The following is a 24,482-nucleotide window of genomic DNA, read 5'->3' on the forward strand; positions in this document are numbered from 1 at the left end:
GTGTCAACACGCTGCAATGACACACCCACTGTGTCACGCGTCCTAATCTGACAGCGAAAGTTCTACAGCGCTCCTGTTTCTCCTTCTTTACGGGGGTCGGGGGACAGGGGTCAAGCACAGGGGCGGCGCCAAAATGGCGGCGGCGACGCCAAGTCGTGTCCGGGCGCCGACTCACGCCGCCGCCATGTCGGCCGGCCTCCCGCTACGTACCACGCCGTCTGAATGGCCGCCATCTCCCTCAGAGTGTCCTCTGAGTAGAGGCCGATGGGCGAGTTATACTGCTTCCTGCGGGCGGCGGGGCTGGCGGCGCCCTCGACGGGCCCGGGGGACGCACTGCGGGCCGACAGGCGCCCGTTCACCTGCGGCGTCGGGCGAGGCGGGGGAGGAGATGGGGAGGGGTCAGCAAACATCAATCAAAGATGAGTAATAAAGGCGAGGACCAAAAATATTACTGAAGTGTATCTTGTTGTAAATTGTTCCATCAATAAGTACACTTACTTTCTGAGTCTTGATGCGGACACGTTTGTTACTGGACATTTTCTAATACGATTCTGCCTTGGAGACTTTGTATGTGTAAGTAATGTGCAACTATAATTATTTGGTACTTGTTTGTATTGACGTTTTACACTGCGATATTATTACGCCTAGCTTGTGTGCTATTGTGTGCTTAGCTGTTGTGTAGCTGCCAGCACTAAGTAGCCTATAGCCTACTATTTTTTTTTTTCAATGATACATTTTTAAAAATGTTTATTTATATTTATTTTTCAAATGTATTAGCTATACAATTTTTTATTTACTTTTTCTTCAGGATCGGAAATTGGAGTCTTGATTATCGGCCAAAACCGGTATTGACCCGATACGATATCAGCAGGAATCATACCAACTTGTATTATTTAGTAGTGTGGAATGTTAGAAAATGTTTGAACACGAGAAATGAGTCAAAACAGAGAACAATGGTAGGTATGAAAACACTAAAATATCTATTATTAAACGTCTGGGATGGGCTTATGCTGTCTTTAAATTGAAGTGGAGTGGTAATTGTTTTGAATTGTATTTTAATTGAACAATTTCCCTTGTGGATCAATAAAGTTTGTCTAAGTCTAAGTCTAATAATTCATGAAGTTCAGCTCATGACGCAGTACGTCGAATGATGCGGACACGTTTGTTACTGGAGACTTTCTAATACGATTCTGCCTTGGAGACTTTGTATGTGTAAGTAATGCGCAACTATAAATATTTGATACTCGTTTATATTGACAAATGTCACGTTTTACACTGCGATATTATTACGTCTAGCTTGTGTGCTATTGTGTGCTTAGCTGTTGTGTAGCTGCTCGCCTACTATGTTTTTTAAATTATTATTTAATTTAAATTGTATTTGTATTTATTTATTTATTTTTATTTTTTTATTATCTTTTTAAATGTATTTTATTTTATTTATTTTTTGTTTCTGTTTACCTTTTGTAAATGACTTCTGTAAAATATAATAAATTGTGTGTTTATTGGAGGGACATTTGGGTGTTCACTGCTTGTATCGGACATGATATCACACATTTGACACGCAGGCACATATTATTATTTCATTTTTCTTTTGTTGATACGGGAGCGATGTGCAATATCGACATGGGATCGGGACACTCCCCCCGCCTGTAGACAGTTTCCGCAGCCTTGTTGTTATAGCTTAGGGAAAAAGTGACGCAATGAAGAAAAGCAAAAAGAACATTAAGGCTCGTCGAGATGGCGGCAAGGAAGAGTGATGCATGATGGGAGATACAGGAGCCACGTATGTCTTGGTGTGTCACATTGGATGGCGCTGCAGGCTAAATATAAGTCAAGTGTAACTTAGAGTGAAGGTGCAACAGGTAAAATGTCCCCACAAGGTCACACAGTCGTCTCTCACCACTTCAGTTTGAATTCTGCTGCTTCACTCCATCATGTTTCTTTCTTTTCTTTTTGGTATGTGTCCATATACTGTACAGTTTGTCATATTTATGTCTTATATGTATGACAGTATAATTTAGACTGATGGTGCAACAGAAATGTTCCCACCAGGTCACACAGTCGTCTCTCACCACTTCAGTTTGAATTCTGCTGCTTCACTCCATCATGTTTCTTTCTTTAATTTTTGTTATGTGTCCATATACTGTACAGACAATGTTTTTAAACCATAAAATCTACCGCTGTTGTTTTTACAGCGTGTTACTGTAAAATAGGAAAAAAATAACATATATATTTTTTCCTGGCAGGACACTTGCCAGAATTTTACTGTAAAAAAACAGTTGTAATTTTTTTCTAGTTACAGTAACATACTGTAAAAACAACAGCCGTAGATTTTACGGCCCAAAAAATGGCAGCTACAGTAGGGAAGGGGTTCATATGGCCCCATTCCTGGGTGGAAAAGGGGCGGGTTAATCATTTTGTAATGCAGTCTGCTGAAAATGATGGAAATTGCCTCTCTACATAACAATGGAATTTCCACAAAACACATGTTAAGATGTTCAGCACTCTACTGCCATCTGGCGGCAAAATGGATAGTGCAACCACCCATTTCGTCATGTTTCGTGTGTCAGGTAAACCGTGACGAATGGATCCATATAAATCCCCTTCCAACCAGGATTTTACCGTAATATTCGCGTTGTTTTTGACAGCATATTATTGTAAATGGTACTGCTTCTTTTTTACAGTAAAATTCTGGCAACCAAGTTTTTTTTTTACCTGTAAAATCTACGGCTGTTGTTTTACAGTGTGTTACTGTAAATAGAAAAACGGTACAAGAGTTTTTTTTACTGGCAGCTCAGTTGCCAGTTTTTTACTGTAAAATCACAGCGGTATGCTGTAAAAACTACAGTACATTTCACAGTAGAAACTGGCAGCTGGGTCGCCATGTAAAATCGCTAATGCTAATCAGTAGCATGTGTATGGCAAATCCAATGTAACACATTTTGGATGAGTGGAGCCTAACTTTACGTTGGAGCGTAAATGTGTGAAATAAATAAATGTGGGCAATAAATAAATGTGTGAAATAAATACATGTGGGGAATAAATAAATGTGAGAAATAAATAAATGTGCGAAATAAATAAATGTGAGAAATAAATAAATGTGTGAAATAAATAAATAAATAAATGTGCAAAATAAATAAATGTGAGAAATAAATAATAAATAAATGTGCGAAATAAATACATGTGGGAAATAAATAAATGTGTGAAATAAATAAATGTGCAAAATAAATAAATGTGTGAAATAAATAAATGTGGGAAATAAATAAATGTGCAAAATAAATAAATGTGTGAAATAAATAAATGTGCGAAATAAATAAATGTGTGAAATAAATAAATGTGCGAAATAAATACATGTGCGAAATAAATAAATGTGTGAAATAAATAAATAAATGGGCGGAATAAATAAATGTGCGAAATAAATAAATGTGTGAAATAAATAAATAAATAAATAAATAAATAAATAAATGTGCGAAATAAAAATATGCGCAAAATAAATACATGTGGGAAATAAATACATGTGGGAAATAAATACATGTGCGAAATAAATGAATGTGCAAAATAAATAAATGTGGGAAATAAATAAACGTGGGAAATAAAAAAATGTGGGAAATAAATACATGTGCGAAATAAATAAATGTGAGAAATAAAAAAATGTGGTAAATAAAAAAATGTGTGAAATAAATAAATGTGCAAAATAAATAAATGTGCGAAATAAAAAAATGTGTGAAATAAATAAATGTGTGAAATAAATAAAAAAATGTGCAAAATAAATAAATGTGGGAAATAAATACATGTGGGAAATAAATAAATGTGGGAAATAAATACATGTGCGAAATAAATAAATGTGGGACATAAATAAATGTGGGAAACAAATAAATGTGAGAAATAAATAAATATACGAAACTGCTGCAGCATCTCGCAAGTTGCCATGATTATTAATGTATGATAAACTTGTTGTGATTATTAAAGTATGATAAACATGTTCTGTAGTTAAAATATGATAAACTTGTTCTGATTATTAATGTATGATAAACTTGTTCTGATTATTAAAGTATGATAAACTTGTTCTGATTATTAATGTATGATAAACCTGCGAGGATAAGTTTATTTATACTTTTCGCCACGTGGTAAATAACAACAATTGACCTAAATGACTACACATGTCACACGTGTCATATTATGCAATTGAGCCCTGTCACTCCTTTGTTCTCAAACCTTCAACCAATCAGCACGCAGCAGCTCTACTGTCAACCAATCACATTTTTTGAGCCTGCGGCGCCATCTTGTGGACAAACCGGACAATACATGTTTCTCCTAGTCAGAGCTTACCTGCTGGTGAGGGATCATGGGAAAGCTGATGTCCATCCTCGGGGTCGGCATGACGACAGGACGCTTGAACCTCAAAGGACAAAGAAATTGACACTACATCATATTGATACTACATCATACTGATACTACATCATATTGATACTACATCATATTGATACTACATCATACTGATACTACATCATATTGATACTACATCATACTGATACTACATCATACTGATATTACATCATATTGATACTACATCATATTGACACTACATCATATTGATACTACATCATACTGATACTACATCATATTGATACTACATCATACTGATACTACATCATATTGATACTACATCATATTGACACTACATCATATTGATACTACATCATATTGACACTACATCATATTGATACTACATCATACTGATACTACATCATACTGATACTACATCATATTGACACTACATCATATTGATACTACATCATACTGATACTACATCATATTGATACTACATCATACTGATACTACATCATACTGATATTACATCATATTGATACTACATCATATTGACACTACATCATATTGATACTACATCATACTGATACTACGTCATATTGATACTACATCATACTGATACTACATCATATTGACACTACATCATATTGATACTACATCATATTGATACTACATCATATTGATACTACATCATACTGATATTACATCATATTGATACTACATCATATTGACACTACATCATGTTGATACTACATTATACTGATACTACGTCATATTGATACTACATCATACTGATACTACATCATATTGACACTACATCATATTGATACTACATCATATTGATACTACATCATATTGACACTACATCATATTGATACTACATCATATTGACACTACATCATATTGATACTACATCATATTGACACTACATCATATTGATACTACATCATACTGATACTACATCATACTGATACTACATCATATTGACACTACATCATATTGATACTACATCATATTGATACTACATCATATTGACACTACATCATATTGATACTACATCATATTGATACTACATCATACGGATACTAAATCATACTGATACTACATCATATTGATACTACATCATACTGATACTATATCATACTGATACTACATCATACTGATATTACATCATATTGACAGTACATCATACTGATACTACATCATGCTGATACTACCTCATATTGACACTACATCATACTGTTACTACATCATACTGATACTACATCATATTGACACTACATCATATTGATACTACATCATATTGATACTACATCATACAGATACTAAATCATACTGATACTACATCATATTGATACTACATCATACTGATACTATATCATACTGATACTACATCATACTGATATTACATCATATTGACAGTACATCATACTGATACTACATCATGCTGATACTACCTCATATTGACACTACATCATACTGTTACTACATCATACTGATACTACATCATATCTATAAGAAATCATACTGATCATACTGATACGACATCAGACTGATAATACATCCTACTGATGCTACATCATATTGACAGTAAATCATATTGATACTACATCATGCTGATACTACATTATATTGATACTACATCATACTGATACTACATCATATTGACACTACATCATACTGATACTACATCATACTGATACTACATCATATTGACACTACATCATATTGATACTACATCCTACTGATACTACATCATACTGATACTACATCATACTGATACTACATCATATTGATACTACATCATACTGATATGGCCCCATTCCTGGGTGGAAAAGGGGCGGGTTAATCATTTTGCAATGCAGTCTGCTGAAAATGATGGAAAGTGCCACTCTACATAACAATGAAATTTCCACAAAACACATGTTAAGATGTTCAGCACTCTACTGCCATCTGGCGGCTGAAGTGGATAGTGCAACCACCCATTTCGTCACGTTTCGTGTGTCAGGTAAACCGTGACGAATGGATCCATATAAATCCCCTTCCAACCAGGATTTTACCGTAATATTTGCATTGTTTTTGACAGCATATTATTGTAAATGGTACTGCTTCTTTTTTACAGTAAAATTCAGATAGAACATCATATCATATTGATACTACATCACATTGATACTCAATCAGATTAATATTTAATCATATTGATACCCTATCAGATTAATATCTTATCATGTTGATAATTGATGTGACTGTATCGCGACCGTGAACCATATAACATAAGATGTGATATCGCTGTTGTGTGACATGACTCTATCATCCTCATGGAAATGGCGAGTGGAAGCAGAACTCTCTAGAAGCACGTGCTGACCCTTACGTGTGGAAGACGGCTGCGTGTCACACGGAACACGCCAGCGTTCTCAGCGGGGGATGGGAAAATCTCTCCTCACCCTCAGCACGGCGTATTATCGCCATCAACCGTATAATCTACGGCTGTTGTTTTACAGTGCGTTACTGTAAATAGAAAAAGGGTACAAAAGTTTTTTTTACTGGCACCTCAGTTGCCAGATATTCACTAAAAACTAGAGTAAATTTCACAGTAGAAACTGGCAGCTGAGTCGCCATGTAAAATCGCTAATGCTAATCAGTAGCATGTGTATGGCAAATCCAATGTAAGTTAGCATAAAGCTAACACATTTTGGATGAGTGGAGCCTAACTTTACGTTGTAGCGTAAATGTGGGAAATAAATAAATGTGCAGAATAAATACATGTGGGAAATAAATAAATGTGCGGAATAAATGTATGAAATAAATACATGTGAGAAATAAATAAATGTGGGAAATAAATAAATGTGCAAAATAAATACATGTGGGAAATAAATACATGTGGGGAATAAATAAATGTGGGAAATAAATGAATGCGCGAAATAAATAAATGTGGGAAATAAATAAATGTGAGAAATAAATAAATGTGCAAAATAAATGCATGTGGGAAATAAATACATGTGGGAAATAAATGAATGTGCGGAATAAATAAATGTGAGAAATAAATAAATGTGCGAAATAAATACATGTGGGACATAAACCATGTGGGAAATAAATAAATGTGCGGAATAAATAAATGTGAGAAATAAATAAATGTGGGAAATAAATAAATGTGGGAATTAAATAAATGTGCGGAATAAATGTGGGAAATAAATACATGTGGGGAATAAATAAATGTGCGAAATAAATACATGTGGGAAATGAATACATGTGGGAAAAAAAATATATGTGCGAAATAAATAAATGTGAGAAATAAATAAATGTGGGAAATAAATAAATGTGGGACATAAATAAATGTGCGAAATAAATAAATGTGGGAAATGAATACATGTGGGAAATAAATATATGTGCGAAATAAATAAATGTGAGAAATAAAAAAATGTGGGAAATAAATAAATGTGGGACATAAATAAATGTACGAAATAAATACATGTGGGAAATAAATACATGTGGGAAATAAATACATGTGCAAAATAAATACATGTAGGAAATAAATACATGTGGGGAATAAATAAATGTGGTAAATAAATGAATGTGCGATATAAATAAATGTGGGAAATAAATAAATGTGGGAATTAAATAAATGTGCAAAATAAATGCATGTGGGAAATAAATACATGTGGGAAATAAATGAATGTGCGGAATAAATAAATGTGAAAAATAAATAAATGTGGGAAATAAATAAATGTGCGAAATAACTAAATGTGTGAAATAAATACAAGTGGGACATAAATCATGTGGGAAATAAATAAATGTGCGGAATAAATAAATGTGAGAAATAAATAAATGTGGGAAATAAATAAATGTGGGAAATAAATAAATGTGCGGAATAAATGTGCAAAATAAATGAAAGTGGGAAATAAATAAATGTGGGAAATAAATAAATGTGGGAAATAAATACATGTGGGAAATAAATAAATGTGGGAAATAAATGAATGGGCGGAATAAATAAATGTGGGAAATAAATAAATGTGGAAAATAAATAAATGTGCGAAATAAATACATGTGGGAAATGAATACATGTGGGAAATAAATATACGTGCGAAATAAATACATGTGAGAAATAAGTAAATGTGGGAAATAAATAATTGTGGGACATAAATAAATACATGTGGGAAATAAATAAATGTGCGGAATAGATAAATGTGCGAAATAAATAAATGTGGGAAATAAATAAATGTGCGGAATAAATAAATGTGAGAAATAAATAAATGTGGGAAATAAATAAATGTGGGAAATAAATAAATGTGCGGAATAAATGTGAGGAATAAATAAATGTGCAAAATAAAAAAATTTGAGAAATAAATACATGTGGGAAATAAATAAATGTGCGAAATAAATGAATGTGCGGAATAAATAAATGTGGGGAATAAATAAATCACTAGAAGCACGTGCTGACCCTGACATGTGGAAGACGGCTGCGTGTCAGCGGAGGTCAAATCCCTCCTCATCGCCAGCGCGGTGTCTTATCGCCGTCACCCGCGGCGTTTGCCGTTATGAAACCGCGCTCGGAGCTCAGAGCGCCGACATTCATTTCCTCGCTCAACTTATCAGATCTCATCCGTCAAACAGCTCCGGGCCGCCGTGCTGGCGTGCAGGTGGCCTCCCCTTGAGAAAAGGTTCCGTGCGGCGCTCCTAAAATGAGAGCGGGGTGGGGGTGGGGGGGGGGGTTGGGGGGGGGGGGGGGCGTTCAGAGTGCAGCCCGGCGGCCATTTTCAGCGCGCCGCTCCTTTGATGTTGTAAAATCAATACGTCGATTATTCACGAGACAGCAGGGGTCGGGTGAAGCTGCGGCATCACCGAGGTCCTTGAAGGCAACGCCACGTACGCGAGAACCTCTGGGTCACATGACCTCAATATCTGCAGGTCATGTGACACGTCCCTCCCTTGGGCTCAGCTTGCACGGGTACAACAATGTCTTCATATCGGCTCAGATCTCAGAACTTCTCCTTCCACGTTATTACTTCTTCTTCTATGTTATTACTTCCTCGGCCTTGGTGACCCGGGAGCTCGTGTTCCCGACCACGACGGAGACAAAGACCACGACGGAGGCCGTGATTGGTTGCCCTCACGGAAAGAAGACACTTGTGAGAACTTGGCAACAATCAACATCTGCAAGCAAACCACTCCTTGGATTCTGATTGGCTCGCCGGACGTTACCCAGCATGCACTGCCTGTGTCCAAACGAGCTTCCATCCATCCAAAAAGACTAAGTATAAGTACAAAAGTGTAACACACTAATACACAAAATGCTAAGTATAAGTACACAAATGTAAAACATGTATGCACTAAAAAGACTAAGTATAAGTACACAAGTGTAACATACTAATACACAAAAGGACTAAATATAAGTACACAGGTGTAACACACCAATACACAAAAGGACTAAGTATAAGTACACATTGCAACAATCTTATGCACTAAAAAGACTAAGTATAAGTACGCCTGTGTAAAACACTTATGCACTAAAAAGACTAAGTATAAGTACACAAGAGTAACACACTTATAAATAAAAAAGACTACGTATAAGTACACAAGAGGAACACACTTATAAATAAAAAGACTACGTATAAGTACACTAGAGTAACACACTAATAAATAAAAAGACTAAGTACAAGTACACAAGTGTAACACACTAATACACAAAAGGCTAAGTATAAGTACACAAATGTAAAACACTTATGCACTAAAAAGACTAAAGTATAAGTACACAAGAGTAACACACTTATAAATAAAAAGACTACGTATAAGTACACGAGAGTAACACACTAATAAATAAAAAGACTAAGTACAAGTACACAAGTGTAACACACTAATACACAAAAGGCTAAGTATAAGTACACAAATGTAAAACACTTATGCACTAAAAAGACTAAGTATAAGTACACAAGTGTAACACACTAATACACAAAAGGACTAAATATAAGTACACAGGTGTAAAACACCAATACACAAAAGGACTAATTATAGGTACACGTGTGCAACAATCTCATGCACTAAAAAGACTAAGTATAAGTACACAAGTGTAACACACTAATACACAAAAAGGCTAAGTATAAGTACACAGGTGTAAAACACTTACGCACTGAAACAACTAAATATAAGTACACAAGTGTAACACACTAATACACTAAAGGACTAAGTATAAGTACACATGCGCAACACAATAATACACAAAAAGACTAAGTATCAGTACACAAGTGTAATACATTAATACACAAAAGACCAAGTATAAGTACACAAGAGTAACACACTAATACACAAAAGGACTATATATAAGTACACAGGTGTAACACACCAATACACAAAAGGACTAATTATAAGTACACATTGCAACAATCTTATGCACTAAAAAGACTAAGTATAAGTACGCCTGTGTAAAACACTTATGCACTAAAAAGACTAAGTACCGTAATTTCCGGACTATAAGCCGCACCTGACTATAAGCCGCACCAGCTAAATTTAGGGGAAAATACAGATTGCTCCATATATAAGCCGCACCCGACTATAAGCCGCAGGGTTTTGATGTGTAATTAGCGTAGTATATAGGGGTTCCTGCTACCACGGAGGGGATTGTCGGGACAGAGATGACTGTTTGGGAACGCAAAGCGTCCCATTTATTAATAATACATCTTTCAATCATTCAATCAAACTTTCACATCTTTGACATGGCGAACAGCATTCGTGCAGAGTACAAATAATACAACGGTGCAAAGTAATACAAAGTGCTCGCCTGTACGTTATCAAAATAACCAGCCTACCGGTATATGAAAAGTCAGTCTTTAATCATTGTGTCATCGTCTTCCTCCTGCGTACTAAAACCACCGAAATCCTCTTCGTCGGTGTCGGAGAAGAACAGGCCGTAAATAAGCCGCACCCTTGTATAAGCCGCAGGGACCAGAACGAGGGGAAAAAGTAGCGGCTTATAGTCCGGAAATTACGGTATAAGTACACAAGAGTAACACACTTATAAATAAAAAGACTATGTATAAGTACACAAGAGTAACACACTTATAAATAAAAAGACTACGTATAAGTACACTAGAGTAACACACTAATAAATAAAAAGACTAAGTACAAGTACACAAGTGTAATACATTAATACACAAAAGACCATGTATAAGTACACAAGAGTAACACACTAAAACACAAAGGGACTAATTACAAGTACACAGGTGCAACAAACTCATGCACTAAAAAGACTAAGTATAAGTGCACAAGTGTAATACATTAATACACAAAATACCAAGTATAAGTACACAAGAGTAACACACTTATACATAAAAATACTAATTATAAGTACACAGGTGTAACACACTAATACACAAAAGGCTAAGTATAAGTACACAAATGTAAAACACTTATGCACTAAAATACTAAGTATAAGTACACAGGTGTAACACACTAATACACAAAAGGATTAAGTATAAGTACACAAGAGTAACACACAAATACACAAAAAAAAACTAAGTATAAGTACACAAGTGTAATACATTCATACACAAAATACCAAGTATAAGTACACAAGAGTAACACACTTATACATAAAAATACTAAGTATAAGTACACAGGTGTAACACATTAATACACAAAAGGCTAAGTATAAGTACACAAATGTAAAACACTTATGCACTAAAATACTAAGTATAAGTACACAGGTGTAACACACTAATACACAAAAGGATTAAGTATAAGTACACAAGAGTAACACACTAATACACAAAAAAAAATAAGTATAAGTACACATGTATTTTATACTTTGTACACACTAATAGTACACACTATTTTATAGATTGTACACACTAAAAGTACACACTATTTTATACTTTGTACACACTATATTAGACTTTAACACACACCCAAAGTACAAACTATATTACACTTTGACACACACCTAAAGTACACACTATTTTATAGATTGTACACACTAATAGCACACACTATTTTAGACTTTGTACACACTATATTACACTTTGACACACACCCAAAGTACAACTATTTTAAATATTGTACACACTAATAGCACACACTATTTTAGACTTTGTACACACTATATTACACTTTGACACACACCCAAAGTACAACTATTTTAAAGATTAAAGATTAAGATTAAGGTACCAATGATTGTCACACACACACTAGTTTGTACACACTAATAGCACACACTATTTTATACTTTGTACACACTATATTACACTTTGACACACACCCAAAGTACAACTATTTTATAGATTGTACACACTAAAAGTACACACTATTTTATAGATTGTACACACTAAAAGTACACACTATTTTATAGATTGTACACACGGTTTACTGAGTGATGTGTGGGTGTTAGGTGTAGTACACAAGTGGGCCACTAGAGACAGGACTGGTGGGTGTTAGTAAAGGGGGCCGAGGTGTAGTACATAAGTGCGCCACTAGAGACAGAACTGGACATGTTTCAGAATCGTTTTATCGTTTTATTGCCATTGTGTGAGAACGGGTTCACAAACTAGGAATTTTGAGGTCTTACTTGGACATGGTGAGCGCCAGGTTGTAGGTGGCCATCTTGATCTTGTTCTGGGCCTCCAGGTGAGTCATGCCCTCCGTGCTGACGCCATCAATGGCCACGATGGCGTCGCCCTGGACCAGGTTGGCGAGCGCCGCCTTGCTGCCCGGCGAGATCTGAACAAAGGAGCACAGACGGAAAATGATAACCTTTGAACTCGGCTGTCGCACTGGCGGCTGTCATCAATGACTGGCGAGAGGAGTGACGGAGTGAATTAATCGGCGTCTTTAATACGTCCACATTTGTAGTCCTGGCTTTTGATCATTTTCAATCTTTGGATTTTATTTCTAGCTTGAAATGTGGTGGTTATTGTTAATAATCACTTTATGAAATGTGGTGGTTATTATTAACAATTGTTTCATGAAACGTGGTGGTTATTATTAATAATCACTTCATGAAATGTGGTGATTATTATTAATAACCACTTCATGAAATGTGGTGGTTAATATTAATAATCACTCTATGAAATGTGGTGGTTATTGTTAATAATCACTTTATGAAATGTGGTGGTTATTATTAATAATCACTTTATGAAACATGATGGTTATTATTAATAATCACTTCATGAAACGTGGTGGTTATTATTAATAATCACTTTATGAAACATGATGGTTATTATTAATAATCACTTCATGAAACGTGGTGGTTATTATTAATAATCACTTCATGAAATGTGGTGGTTATTATTAATAATCACTTTATGAAACATGATGGTTATTATTAATAATCACTTCATGAAATGTGGTGGTTATTATTAATAACCTCTTCATGAAATGTGGTGGTTATAATAATCACTTTACGAAATGTGGTGGTTATTATTAATAATCACTTTATGAAATGTGGTGGTTATTATTAACAATCGTTTCATGAAACGTGGTGGTTATTATTAATAATCAATTTATGAAATGTGGTGATTATTATTAATAACCACTTCATGAAACGTGGTGGTTATTATTAATAATCACTTTATGAAACATGATGGTTATTGTTAATAATCACTTCATGAAATGTGGTGGTTATTATTAATAATCACTTTATGAAACATGATGGTTATTATTAATAATCACTTCATGAAACGTGGTGGTTATTATTAATAATCACTTCATGAAACGTGGTGGTTATTATTAATAATCACTTTATGAAATGTGGTGGTTATTATTAATAACCCCTTCATGAAATGTGGTGGTTATAATAATCACTTTACGAAATGTGGTGGTTATTATTAATAATCACTTTATGAAATGTGGTGGTTATTATTAACAATCGTTTCATGAAACGTGGTGGTTATTATTAATAATCACTTCATGAAACATGGTGGTTATTATTAATAATCACTTTATGAAATGTGGTGGTTATTATTAATAATCACTTCATGAAACGTGGTGGTTATTATTAATAATCACTTTATGAAATGTGGTGGTTATTATTAATAATCACTTCATGAAACATGGTGGTTATTATTAATAATCACTTTATGAAACGTGGTGGTTATTATTATTCACTCTATGAAACGTGGTTATTAATAATCGCTTTATAAAATGTGGTGGTTATTATTAATAATCACTTTATGAAACATGGTGGTTATTATTAATAATCATTTCATGAAATGTGGTGGTTATTATTAATAATCACTTTATAAAATGTGGCATTAACATTAATAGTCACTTTATGAAATGTGGTGGGTATTATTAATAATCATTTTATGAAATGTGGTGGTTATTGTTAATAATCACTTAATGAAACGTGGTGGTTATTATTAATAATCACTTCATGAAATGTGGGGGTTATTATTAATAATCACTTTACAAAATGTGGCATTATCATTAATAATCACTTTATGAAATGTTGTGGTTATTATTAATAATCACTTCATGAAATGTGGTGGTTATTATTAATAATCACTTTATGAAATGTGGTGGTTTATTATTAATAATCACTTTATGAAATGTGGTGGTTATTATTAATAATCACTTTATGAAATGTGGTTATTATTAATAATCACTTCATGAAATGTGGTGGTTATTATTAATAATCATTTTATGAAACATGGTGGTTATTATTAATAATCACTTCATGAAATGTGGTGTTTATTATTAATAACCACTTTATGAAATGTGGTATTATCATTAATAATTACTTTATGAAATGTTGTGGTTATTATTAATAATCACTTCATGAAATGTGGTGGGTATTATTAATAATCATTTTATGAAATGTGGTGGTTATTAGTAATAATCACTTAATGAAACGTGGTGGTTATTATTAATAATCACTTCATGAAATGTGGTGGTTATTGTTAATAATCATTTTATGAAACATGGTGGTTATTATTAATAATCACTTCATGAAATGTGGTGGTTATTATTAATAACCACTTTATGAAATGTGGTATTATCATTAATAATCACTTTATGAAATGTTGTGGTTATTATTAATAATCACTTCATGAAATGTGGTGGGTATTATTAATAATCATTTTATGAAATGTGGTGGTTATTATTAATAATCACTTTATGAAACATGATGGTTATTATTAATAATCACTTCATGAAACGTGGTGGTTATTATTAATAATCACTTCATGAAACGTGGTGGTTATTATTAATAATCACTTTATGAAATGTGGTGGTTATTATTAATAACCCCTTCATGAAATGTGGTGGTTATAATAATCACTTTACGAAATGTGGTGGTTATTATTAATAATCACTTTATGAAATGTGGTGGTTATTATTAACAATCGTTTCATGAAACGTGGTGGTTATTATTAATAATCACTTCATGAAACATGGTGGTTATTATTAATAATCACTTTATGAAATGTGGTGGTTATTATTAATAATCACTTCATGAAACGTGGTGGTTATTATTAATAATCACTTTATGAAATGTGGTGGTTATTATTAATAATCACTTCATGAAACATGGTGGTTATTATTAATAATCACTTTATGAAACGTGGTGGTTATTATTATTCACTCTATGAAACGTGGTTATTAATAATCGCTTTATAAAATGTGGTGGTTATTATTAATAATCACTTTATGAAACATGGTGGTTATTATTAATAATCATTTCATGAAATGTGGTGGTTATTATTAATAATCACTTTATAAAATGTGGCATTAACATTAATAGTCACTTTATGAAATGTGGTGGGTATTATTAATAATCATTTTATGAAATGTGGTGGTTATTGTTAATAATCACTTAATGAAACGTGGTGGTTATTATTAATAATCACTTCATGAAATGTGGGGGTTATTATTAATAATCACTTTACAAAATGTGGCATTATCATTAATAATCACTTTATGAAATGTTGTGGTTATTATTAATAATCACTTCATGAAATGTGGTGGTTATTATTAATAATCACTTTATGAAATGTGGTGGTTTATTATTAATAATCACTTTATGAAATGTGGTGGTTATTATTAATAATCACTTTATGAAATGTTGTGGTTATTATTAATAATCACTTCATGAAATGTGGTGGTTATTATTAATAATCATTTTATGAAACATGGTGGTTATTATTAATAATCACTTCATGAAATGTGGTGTTTATTATTAATAACCACTTTATGAAATGTGGTATTATCATTAATAATTACTTTATGAAATGTTGTGGTTATTATTAATAATCACTTCATGAAATGTGGTGGGTATTATTAATAATCATTTTATGAAATGTGGTGGTTATTAGTAATAATCACTTAATGAAACGTGGTGGTTATTATTAATAATCACTTCATGAAATGTGGTGGTTATTGTTAATAATCATTTTATGAAACATGGTGGTTATTATTAATAATCACTTCATGAAATGTGGTGGTTATTATTAATAACCACTTTATGAAATGTGGTATTATCATTAATAATCACTTTATGAAATGTTGTGGTTATTATTAATAATCACTTCATGAAATGTGGTGGGTATTATTAATAATCATTTTATGAAATGTGGTGGTTATTATTAATAATCACTTAATGAAATGTGGTGGTTATTATTAATAATCACTTCATGAAATGTGGTGGTTATTATTAATAATCACTTTACAAAATGTGGTATTATCATTAATAATCACTTCATGAAATGTGGTGGTTATTATCAATAATCACTTCATGAAATGTGGTGGTTATTATCAATAATCACTTTATGAAATGTGGTGGTTTATTATTAATAATCACTTTATGAAATGTTGTGGTTATTATTAATAATCACTTTACAAAATGTGGTATTATCATTAATAATCACTTTATGAAATGTGGTGGTTATTATTAATAATCACTTCATGAAATGTGGTGGTTATAATAATCACTTTATGAAATGTGGTGGTTATTATTAACAATCACTTCATGACACGTGGTGGTTTATTATTAATAATCACTTTATGAAATGTGGTGGTTTATTATTAATAACCACTTTATGACTGGGCTACATCCTTCATGAAAAAAAGGGAAGTCTGCCATATTTGGGCGTGTGTACCTCGCCTGGTGCAGTCCCTACTTTTCTCCAACCTGTGTCATGAGAGACGAGCCGCGCTAGCTACCGAGCTAAAAGTCTGAGCGATCCACCTGGTAGCCGGCACTGCTCTTGAGGCGGCGAGTGAGTGAAGCTGTCCACCAGTGCGCCAACACAAGCGGAACGTGCGGCGCTTTAGGCGCGAACACGGCAGGTCATGTGACCGCCGGCTCGTCAGGGGGAGTCTCAGTGGCGCCGCCCTCCAAAGCCCACACAGCTGTCAACACACACGCCGCTAACGCCCCCGCCCGCCCGCTCTTTTGACCCCCCCAAAACTTCTTCGTCATCACTCCAGCATCACGCTTCTATTTGCAGCCCTGAACTCTGACCTTTGCACCCGGAGGACTGTATGCAGGGAGCAGAAGTAACGTGGCAAGAAAGTCATCTCATCGCATTAGCAAGACATTGATTACCGTAAACTATAAGATCCTATTTTTTTCCTTCGCTTTGAACCCTGCGGCTTATAGACCGGTGCAGCTAATTGATGGATTTTTCTTCGCCGAGGGCCATGATGCAAATAGTTTTCATGAAACACATGCAAAGACACTTAAATGGTGTGTTATTGTTTGTGCTATGGCGCCATCTTTTGGACGATTTTGCTCACTGCAGGCGCTGCTGGGTGAATGCTTACAAGTATTTACTGTTGTTTAAAGCTTTGAGCCGGAAGTACACGTGCCGTTTTGTCTTTGAGCCGTCCATAGCGTTTTTCCTGGTATGGATTCTTCATTCATCACTCCGAGCAACGTCACATGTTACTCTTCATCACCTAGATCAGTGTTTTTCAACCACTGTGCCGCGGCCGTGACATATAGTCTGGTGTGCTGTGGTAGATGATCTAATTTCACCTGTTTGGGTTTAAAAAAAATTCCGCAAACCGGTAATTATAATCCGCAATTAATGTGCCGTTGTTGAGTGTCTGTACTGTCTGGAGATCGACAGACTTACCACGTTATACTCTTCCATATCAGTAGGTGGCAGCCGATAGCTAATTGCTTTGTAGATGTCGGAAACAGCGGGAGGCAGGGTGCAGGTAAAAAGGTATCTAATGCTTAAACCAAAAATAAACAAAAGGTGAGTGTCCCCAAGAAAGGGCATTGAAACTTAGGGAAGGGTATGCAGAACGAAACTAAAACTGAACTGGCTACAAAGTAAACAAAAACAGAATGCTGGACGACAGCAAAGACTTACTGGGGCGCAAAGACGGCGTCCACAAAGTACATCCGAACATGACACGACAATCAACAATGTCCCCACAAAGAAGGATAAAAACAACTGAAATATTCTTGATTGCTAAAACAAAACAAGTGTGGGAAATATCGCTAAAAGGAAGACATGAAACTGCAATAGGAAAATACCAAAAAAAAGAAAAAGCCACCAAAATAGGAGCGCAAGACAAGAACTAAAACACTACACACAGGAAAACAGCGAAAAACTCAAAATAAGTCACGGAGCGATGTGACAGGTGGTGACAGTACACCTACTTTGAGACAAGAGATATATTGATGCATGCTTGGTTATGGTTTAAAGTCATATCCATCAATTGTGACAACGACTTTTTATCGTCAATACCGGCTGCTGAGTTTCATTTTTTAACGAGTTCTGCTGGTGGTGTGCCTCCGCATTTTTTCAATGAAAAAAATGTGCCTCGGCTCAAAAAAGGTTGAAAAACACTGACCGAGATGATGCAAATACCGTAAATTCCAGACTATAAGTCGCTACTTTTTTCCCTACACTTTGAGCCCTGCGGCTTATAAGATTGTTTTACCCAAATCTGACTATAGCGGTAAAATCTAGACCCCTTGCGTACTCAGATAGCTTGCACACTGTTTGCTGCACGGTAGCCATATTGGTTTGGTTGACCACTACTTCGTTCACCGGATGTAAACAGGTCAGAAAAAGTCACGTCACTAAATACTAATATCCCGACTTTTCAGAGAAAAAACCCCCGATTTTTTTGACAGAAAAAAAACAGACTTTTAACAGAGAAAAATCCTGATTTTTTGACAGAAAAACCCGACTTTTTGACAAAGAAAATCCTGACTTTTTGACAGAAAACATCCTGACTTTAACAGAGAAAAATCCCGATTTTTTGACAGAAAAAATCCCGATTTTTTGACAGAATAAAATCCAGATTTTTTTGACGGAAAAAATCCAGATTTTTTTGACGGAAAAAATCCAGATTTTTTGACGGGAAAAAAAATCCAGATTTTTTATCGGAAAAAATCGTGATTTTTTGACAGAAAAAAAAAAGATTTTTTGACAGAAAAAAATCCCGATTTTGTGACAGAAAAAATCCCGACATTTTGACAGAAAAAATCCCGACTGTTTGACAAAAAATCCTGACTTTTAACAGAGAAAAATCCTGACTTTTAACAGAGAAAAATCCTGACTTTTTGACCGAAAAAAATCCAGACTTTTTGACAGAGAAAATCCCGATTTTTTAACAGAAAAAATCCTGACTTTTACCAGAGAAAAATCACGATTTTTTGAAAGAAAAAATCACGATTTTTTGAAAGAAAAAATCCAGACTTTTTGACAGAAAAAATCCTGATTTTTTGACAGAAAAAATCCTGATTTTTTGGACGGAAAAAATCCAGATTTTTTGACAGAGAAAAATCCTGACTTTTAACAGAGAAAAATGCAGACTTTTAACAGAGAAAAATGCCGACTTTTTGACAGGAAAAATGCCGACTTTTTGACAGAAAAATCACGCTTTTGTGACAAAAAAAATCCCGACATTTTGACAGAAAAAATCCCGACTTTGTGACAGAAAAAAATCCCGATTTTGTGACAAAAAAAAAAAATCCAGATTTTTGACAGAAAATCCCTATTTTTTGACATGAAAAAAATCATTTTTTTTAACAGAAAAAATCCCAACATTTTCACAGAAATAATCCCGATTTTTTGACAGGAAAAATCCAGACTTTGTGACAGAAAATGTCCATCAATGCAGATGTTTTCTGTGATACTAGCATCCAAGTCTAAGCCAAGTCATGTAAACATTTATCCATCATGCGGGTAATTTATGGATTTTTTTCCCGCTAATCGCCACCATGTTTTGTGGTCGATAGTTTTCATTAAACCCAAGCACAGGACCAAAAATGGTGTGTTATTGTTTGTGCTGTGGCGCCATCTTTCGGACGAGATCGCTCACTGCAGGTGCTGCGGGTTGAAAATTAACTTTCTGTTTTGCCTCAAACCGAAAGTAAAAACCGTCCATTGCGTTTCTTCTCGTATGGATTCTTCATTCATCACTCTGAGCAACGGTTGTAAGTTTTACAATATAACTAAAACAATTCTTACTTGCTAAAGTGTCCCATGTGTGATGTCTGTAGGCTTTCTGCTCCGCCACTCCCAGTCTGTGGAACGCTCTCCCTGACCACCCGAGGGCACCACAGACTGTGGATGCTTTTAAAAAAAGCTTAAATACCCTTCTTTTTAAAAAAGCCTTTTTTTTTTTTTTAGATATATGCATACTAGTTCTAGCTATTAGGCTGTTCTAGTTTTAATTTTTTTAAATTTCTATTATCTTTTTATTTTTATTTTTTTAATACACTGTAGCACTTTGAGGTTGTTTACTCAATGGAAAGTGCTTTTTACAAATAAAAACTATTATTATTATTAGTGTTTTCATGAGTATTTGACGTGTTATCCTAATGTAATCAAGCTGGCGTCGTTAGCATTAACTAATATAGCTAATGCTATATTAGCTATATTAGCTAATAAGACTCTTGAACGCATCATAATAATCCCCCAATTCCCCTCAAAAATGTATTAACTGGCTGGAATATAAAGACAATATAACATACATCCATAAACGTGGATGCATATGCAAAAGTGCAATATAGTTATCTGTACAGTAATCTATTTATTTATATCTGCTCCTTATTGATTTTTTTATCCAGCACTACCATGAGCTAATGCAACGAAATTTCGTTGTTATCTGTACTGTAAAGTTCAGATTTAAATGACAATAAAAAGGAAGTCTAAGTCTATATGCTAACAGGTTTACGAGTGTCTGTGTTAGTATTATTAACTTACAATGGCATTCTTTTTGTATTGTGTCAGTTTCACAAATTAATTAACCAAAACGTCACCGTGGAGTTATTGAGTCTGTTTAGCCGATTGGAGAACGAGCTCCCGCAACTAGTGGGTCCATGACCAAAAATAAACAAAAGGCAAGTGCTGCTGAGAAAAGGCATTAAAGCTTAGGGATGGCTACGCAAAACAAAGCTAAAACTAAACTGGCTGCAAAGTAAACAAAAACAGAATGCTGGACGACAGCAAAGACTTACAGCGTGTGGAGCAGATGGCGTCCACAAAGTACATCTGTACATGACATGTCAATCAACACCATAATTGGAGCGCAAGACAAGAACTAAAACACTACACACAGGAAAACACCAAAAAACTAAAAATAAGTCACGGCGTGACAGTACACCTACTTTGAGACAAGAGCTACTGTATATTGATGCATGGTTTGAATTAATATCCAACACTTGCGAGAATGACTTTTTTTTGTCAATATCGGTTGCTGAGTTTAATTTTTTTATGTTTTCTGCTGCTGGTGTGCCACCGGATTTTTTCAATTAAAAAAAATGTGCCTTGGCTCAGAAAAGGTTGAAAAACCCTGCACTATAGTCTGGAGCAGGGGTCACCAACCTTTTTGAAACCAAGAGCTACTTCTTGGGTACTGATTAATGCGAAGGGCTACCAGTTTGATACACACTTAAATAAATTGCCAGAAATAGCCAATTTGCTCAATTTACCTTTACCTCTATGTTATTATTAATAATTAATGATATTTACACTTAATTGAAAGGTTTCAAAGAGGAGAAAACACGAAAAAAATGACAATTAAATTTTGAAACATAGTTTATCTTCAATTTTGACTCTTTAAAATTCAAAATTCCACCGAAAAAAAGAAGAGAAAAACTTAAAAAAATTATTTATGGAACATCATTAGTAATTTTTCCTGATTAAGATTAATTTTAGAATTTTGATGACATGTTTTAAATAGGTTAAAATCCAATCTACACTTTGTTAGAATATATAACAAATTGGACCAAGCTATTATTCTAACAAAGACAAATCATTATTTCTTCTAGATTTTCCAGAACAAAAATTTTAAAAGAAATTCAAAAGACTTTGAAATAAGATTTAAATTTGATTCTACAGATTTTCTAGATTTGCCAGAATAATTTTTTGGAATTTTAATCATAATAAGTTTGAAGAAATATTTCACAAATATTCTTCGTCGAAAAAACAGAAGCTAAAATGAAGAATTAAATTAAAATGTATTTATTATTCTTCACAATAAAAAAATTTTTTTTACTTGAACATTGATTTAAATTGTCAGGAAAGAAGAGGAAGGAATTTAAAAGGTAAAAAGGTATACGTGTTTAAAAATCCTAAAATCATTTTTAAGGTTGTATTTTTTCCCTAAAATTGTCTTTCTGAAAGTTATAAGAAGCAAAGTAAAAAAAATAATGAATTTATTTAAACAAGTGAAGACCAAGTCTTTAAAATATTTTCTTGGATTTTCAAATTCTATTTGAGTTTTGTCTCTCTTAGAATTAAAAATGTCAGACAAAGCGAGACCAGCTTACTAGTAAATAAATAAAATTTTAAAAATAGAGGCAGCTCACAGGTAAGTGCTGCTATTTGAGCTATTTTTAGAACAAGCCGGCGGGCTACTCATCTGGTCCTTATGGGCCACCTGGTGCCCGCGGGCACCGCGTTGGTGACCCCTGGTCTGGAGAATACGCTATTAAAACCTTTTTGTGGTGTCTCACATTAATGGTGTTCTACCCTCCACTACTATTCACACTGATATTGCATTCTTCATCATCTAAACTGGGCTGCCGTGTAGACTGCAGACTGGGCTTGGTTCAGTCCAACCGGATCTGGATAAGTGAGACCAGCAGAGAACTGGTCCAAGTCTGCAGCATCCACTGTCAGCAGATCTACAGCCAGATAACGACTTCTGCCCACTGTCGGAACACACTTTAACCTTTACTAGTGTGTGTGTGTGTGTGTGTGTGTGTGTGTATGTGTGTGCATGTGTGTGTGTGTGTGTGTGTTTGTGTGTTTCTGTTTGTGTATGTGTTTGTGTGTGCGTGTATGTGTTTGTTTATGTGTTTGTGCTTGTGTGTATGTCATACTTACTAACCCTCCCGAATTTTCCGGGAGACTCCCGAATTTCAGTGCCTCCCCGAAAAATCTCCTGATTTCCATCCGGACAACTATATTGGGGGTGTGCATTAAAGGCACTGCCTTTAGCGTCGTCTCTCACCTGAAAAGGAGACTATTATACAAACCCCGTTTCCATATGAGTTGGGAAATTGTGTTAGATGTAAATATAAACGGAATACAATGATTTGCAAATCCTTTTCAAGCCATATTCAATTGAATACACTACAAAGACAACATATTTGATGTTCAAACTCATAAACTTTATTTTTTTTTTGCAAATAATAATTAACTTAGAATTTCATGGCTGCAACACGTGCCAAAGTAGTTGGGAAAGGGCATGTTCACCACTGTGTTACATGGCCTTTCCTTTTAACAACACTCAGTAAAGGTTTGGGAACTGAGGAGACACATTTTTGAAGCTTCTCAGGTGGAATTCTTTCCCATTCTTGCTTGATGTACAGCTTAAGTTGTTCAACAGTCCGGGGGTCTCCCTTGTGCTATTTTAGGCTTCATAATGCGCCACACATTTTCAATGGGAGACAGGTCTGGACTACAGGCAGGCCAGTCTAGTACCCGCACTCTTTTACTATGAAGCCACGTTGATGTAACACGTGGCTTGGCATTGTCTTGCTGAAATAAGCAGGGGCGTCCATGGTAACGTTGCTTGGATGGCAACATATGTTGCTCCAAAACCTGTATGTACCTTTCAGCATTAATGGTTGTACAGCCTTTACCTTTGGGCTGGTACCGAGGGCGACTGTGTTGACCAGTTTGACGCGTGTAAATGATAGAATGTCCAGTACTGTAGAACTGTGTTTGGATATGACAATCCGTTTATTC

At 34.4% G+C, this 24,482-nt stretch overlaps 1 protein-coding gene across 4 annotated transcripts in view; it reads right to left on the minus strand.

Annotated features, from left to right (window-relative positions):
- Window positions 1–24,482, minus strand: part of LOC133657762 (LIM domain-binding protein 3-like) — a 70,529-nt gene that overhangs the window by 15,791 nt on the left and 30,256 nt on the right. For 3 of the 4 annotated variants that reach the window (XM_062059459.1, XM_062059458.1, XM_062059463.1), the window contains exons 3-4: window positions 12,884–13,035; window positions 4,330–4,399 (exon numbers count right to left, since the gene is read on the minus strand). In XM_062059459.1, the coding sequence (XP_061915443.1) occupies window positions 4,330–4,399; window positions 12,884–13,035 (222 nt within the window). Of the gene's footprint in view, window positions 1–210; window positions 360–4,329; window positions 4,400–12,883; window positions 13,036–24,482 lie in introns of all 4 variants that reach the window. The other variant, XM_062059462.1, reaches the window with a different exon arrangement.

Source organism: Entelurus aequoreus, linkage group LG09, assembly GCF_033978785.1.
Source record: "Entelurus aequoreus isolate RoL-2023_Sb linkage group LG09, RoL_Eaeq_v1.1, whole genome shotgun sequence".
NCBI lineage: Eukaryota > Metazoa > Chordata > Actinopteri > Syngnathiformes > Syngnathidae > Entelurus > Entelurus aequoreus.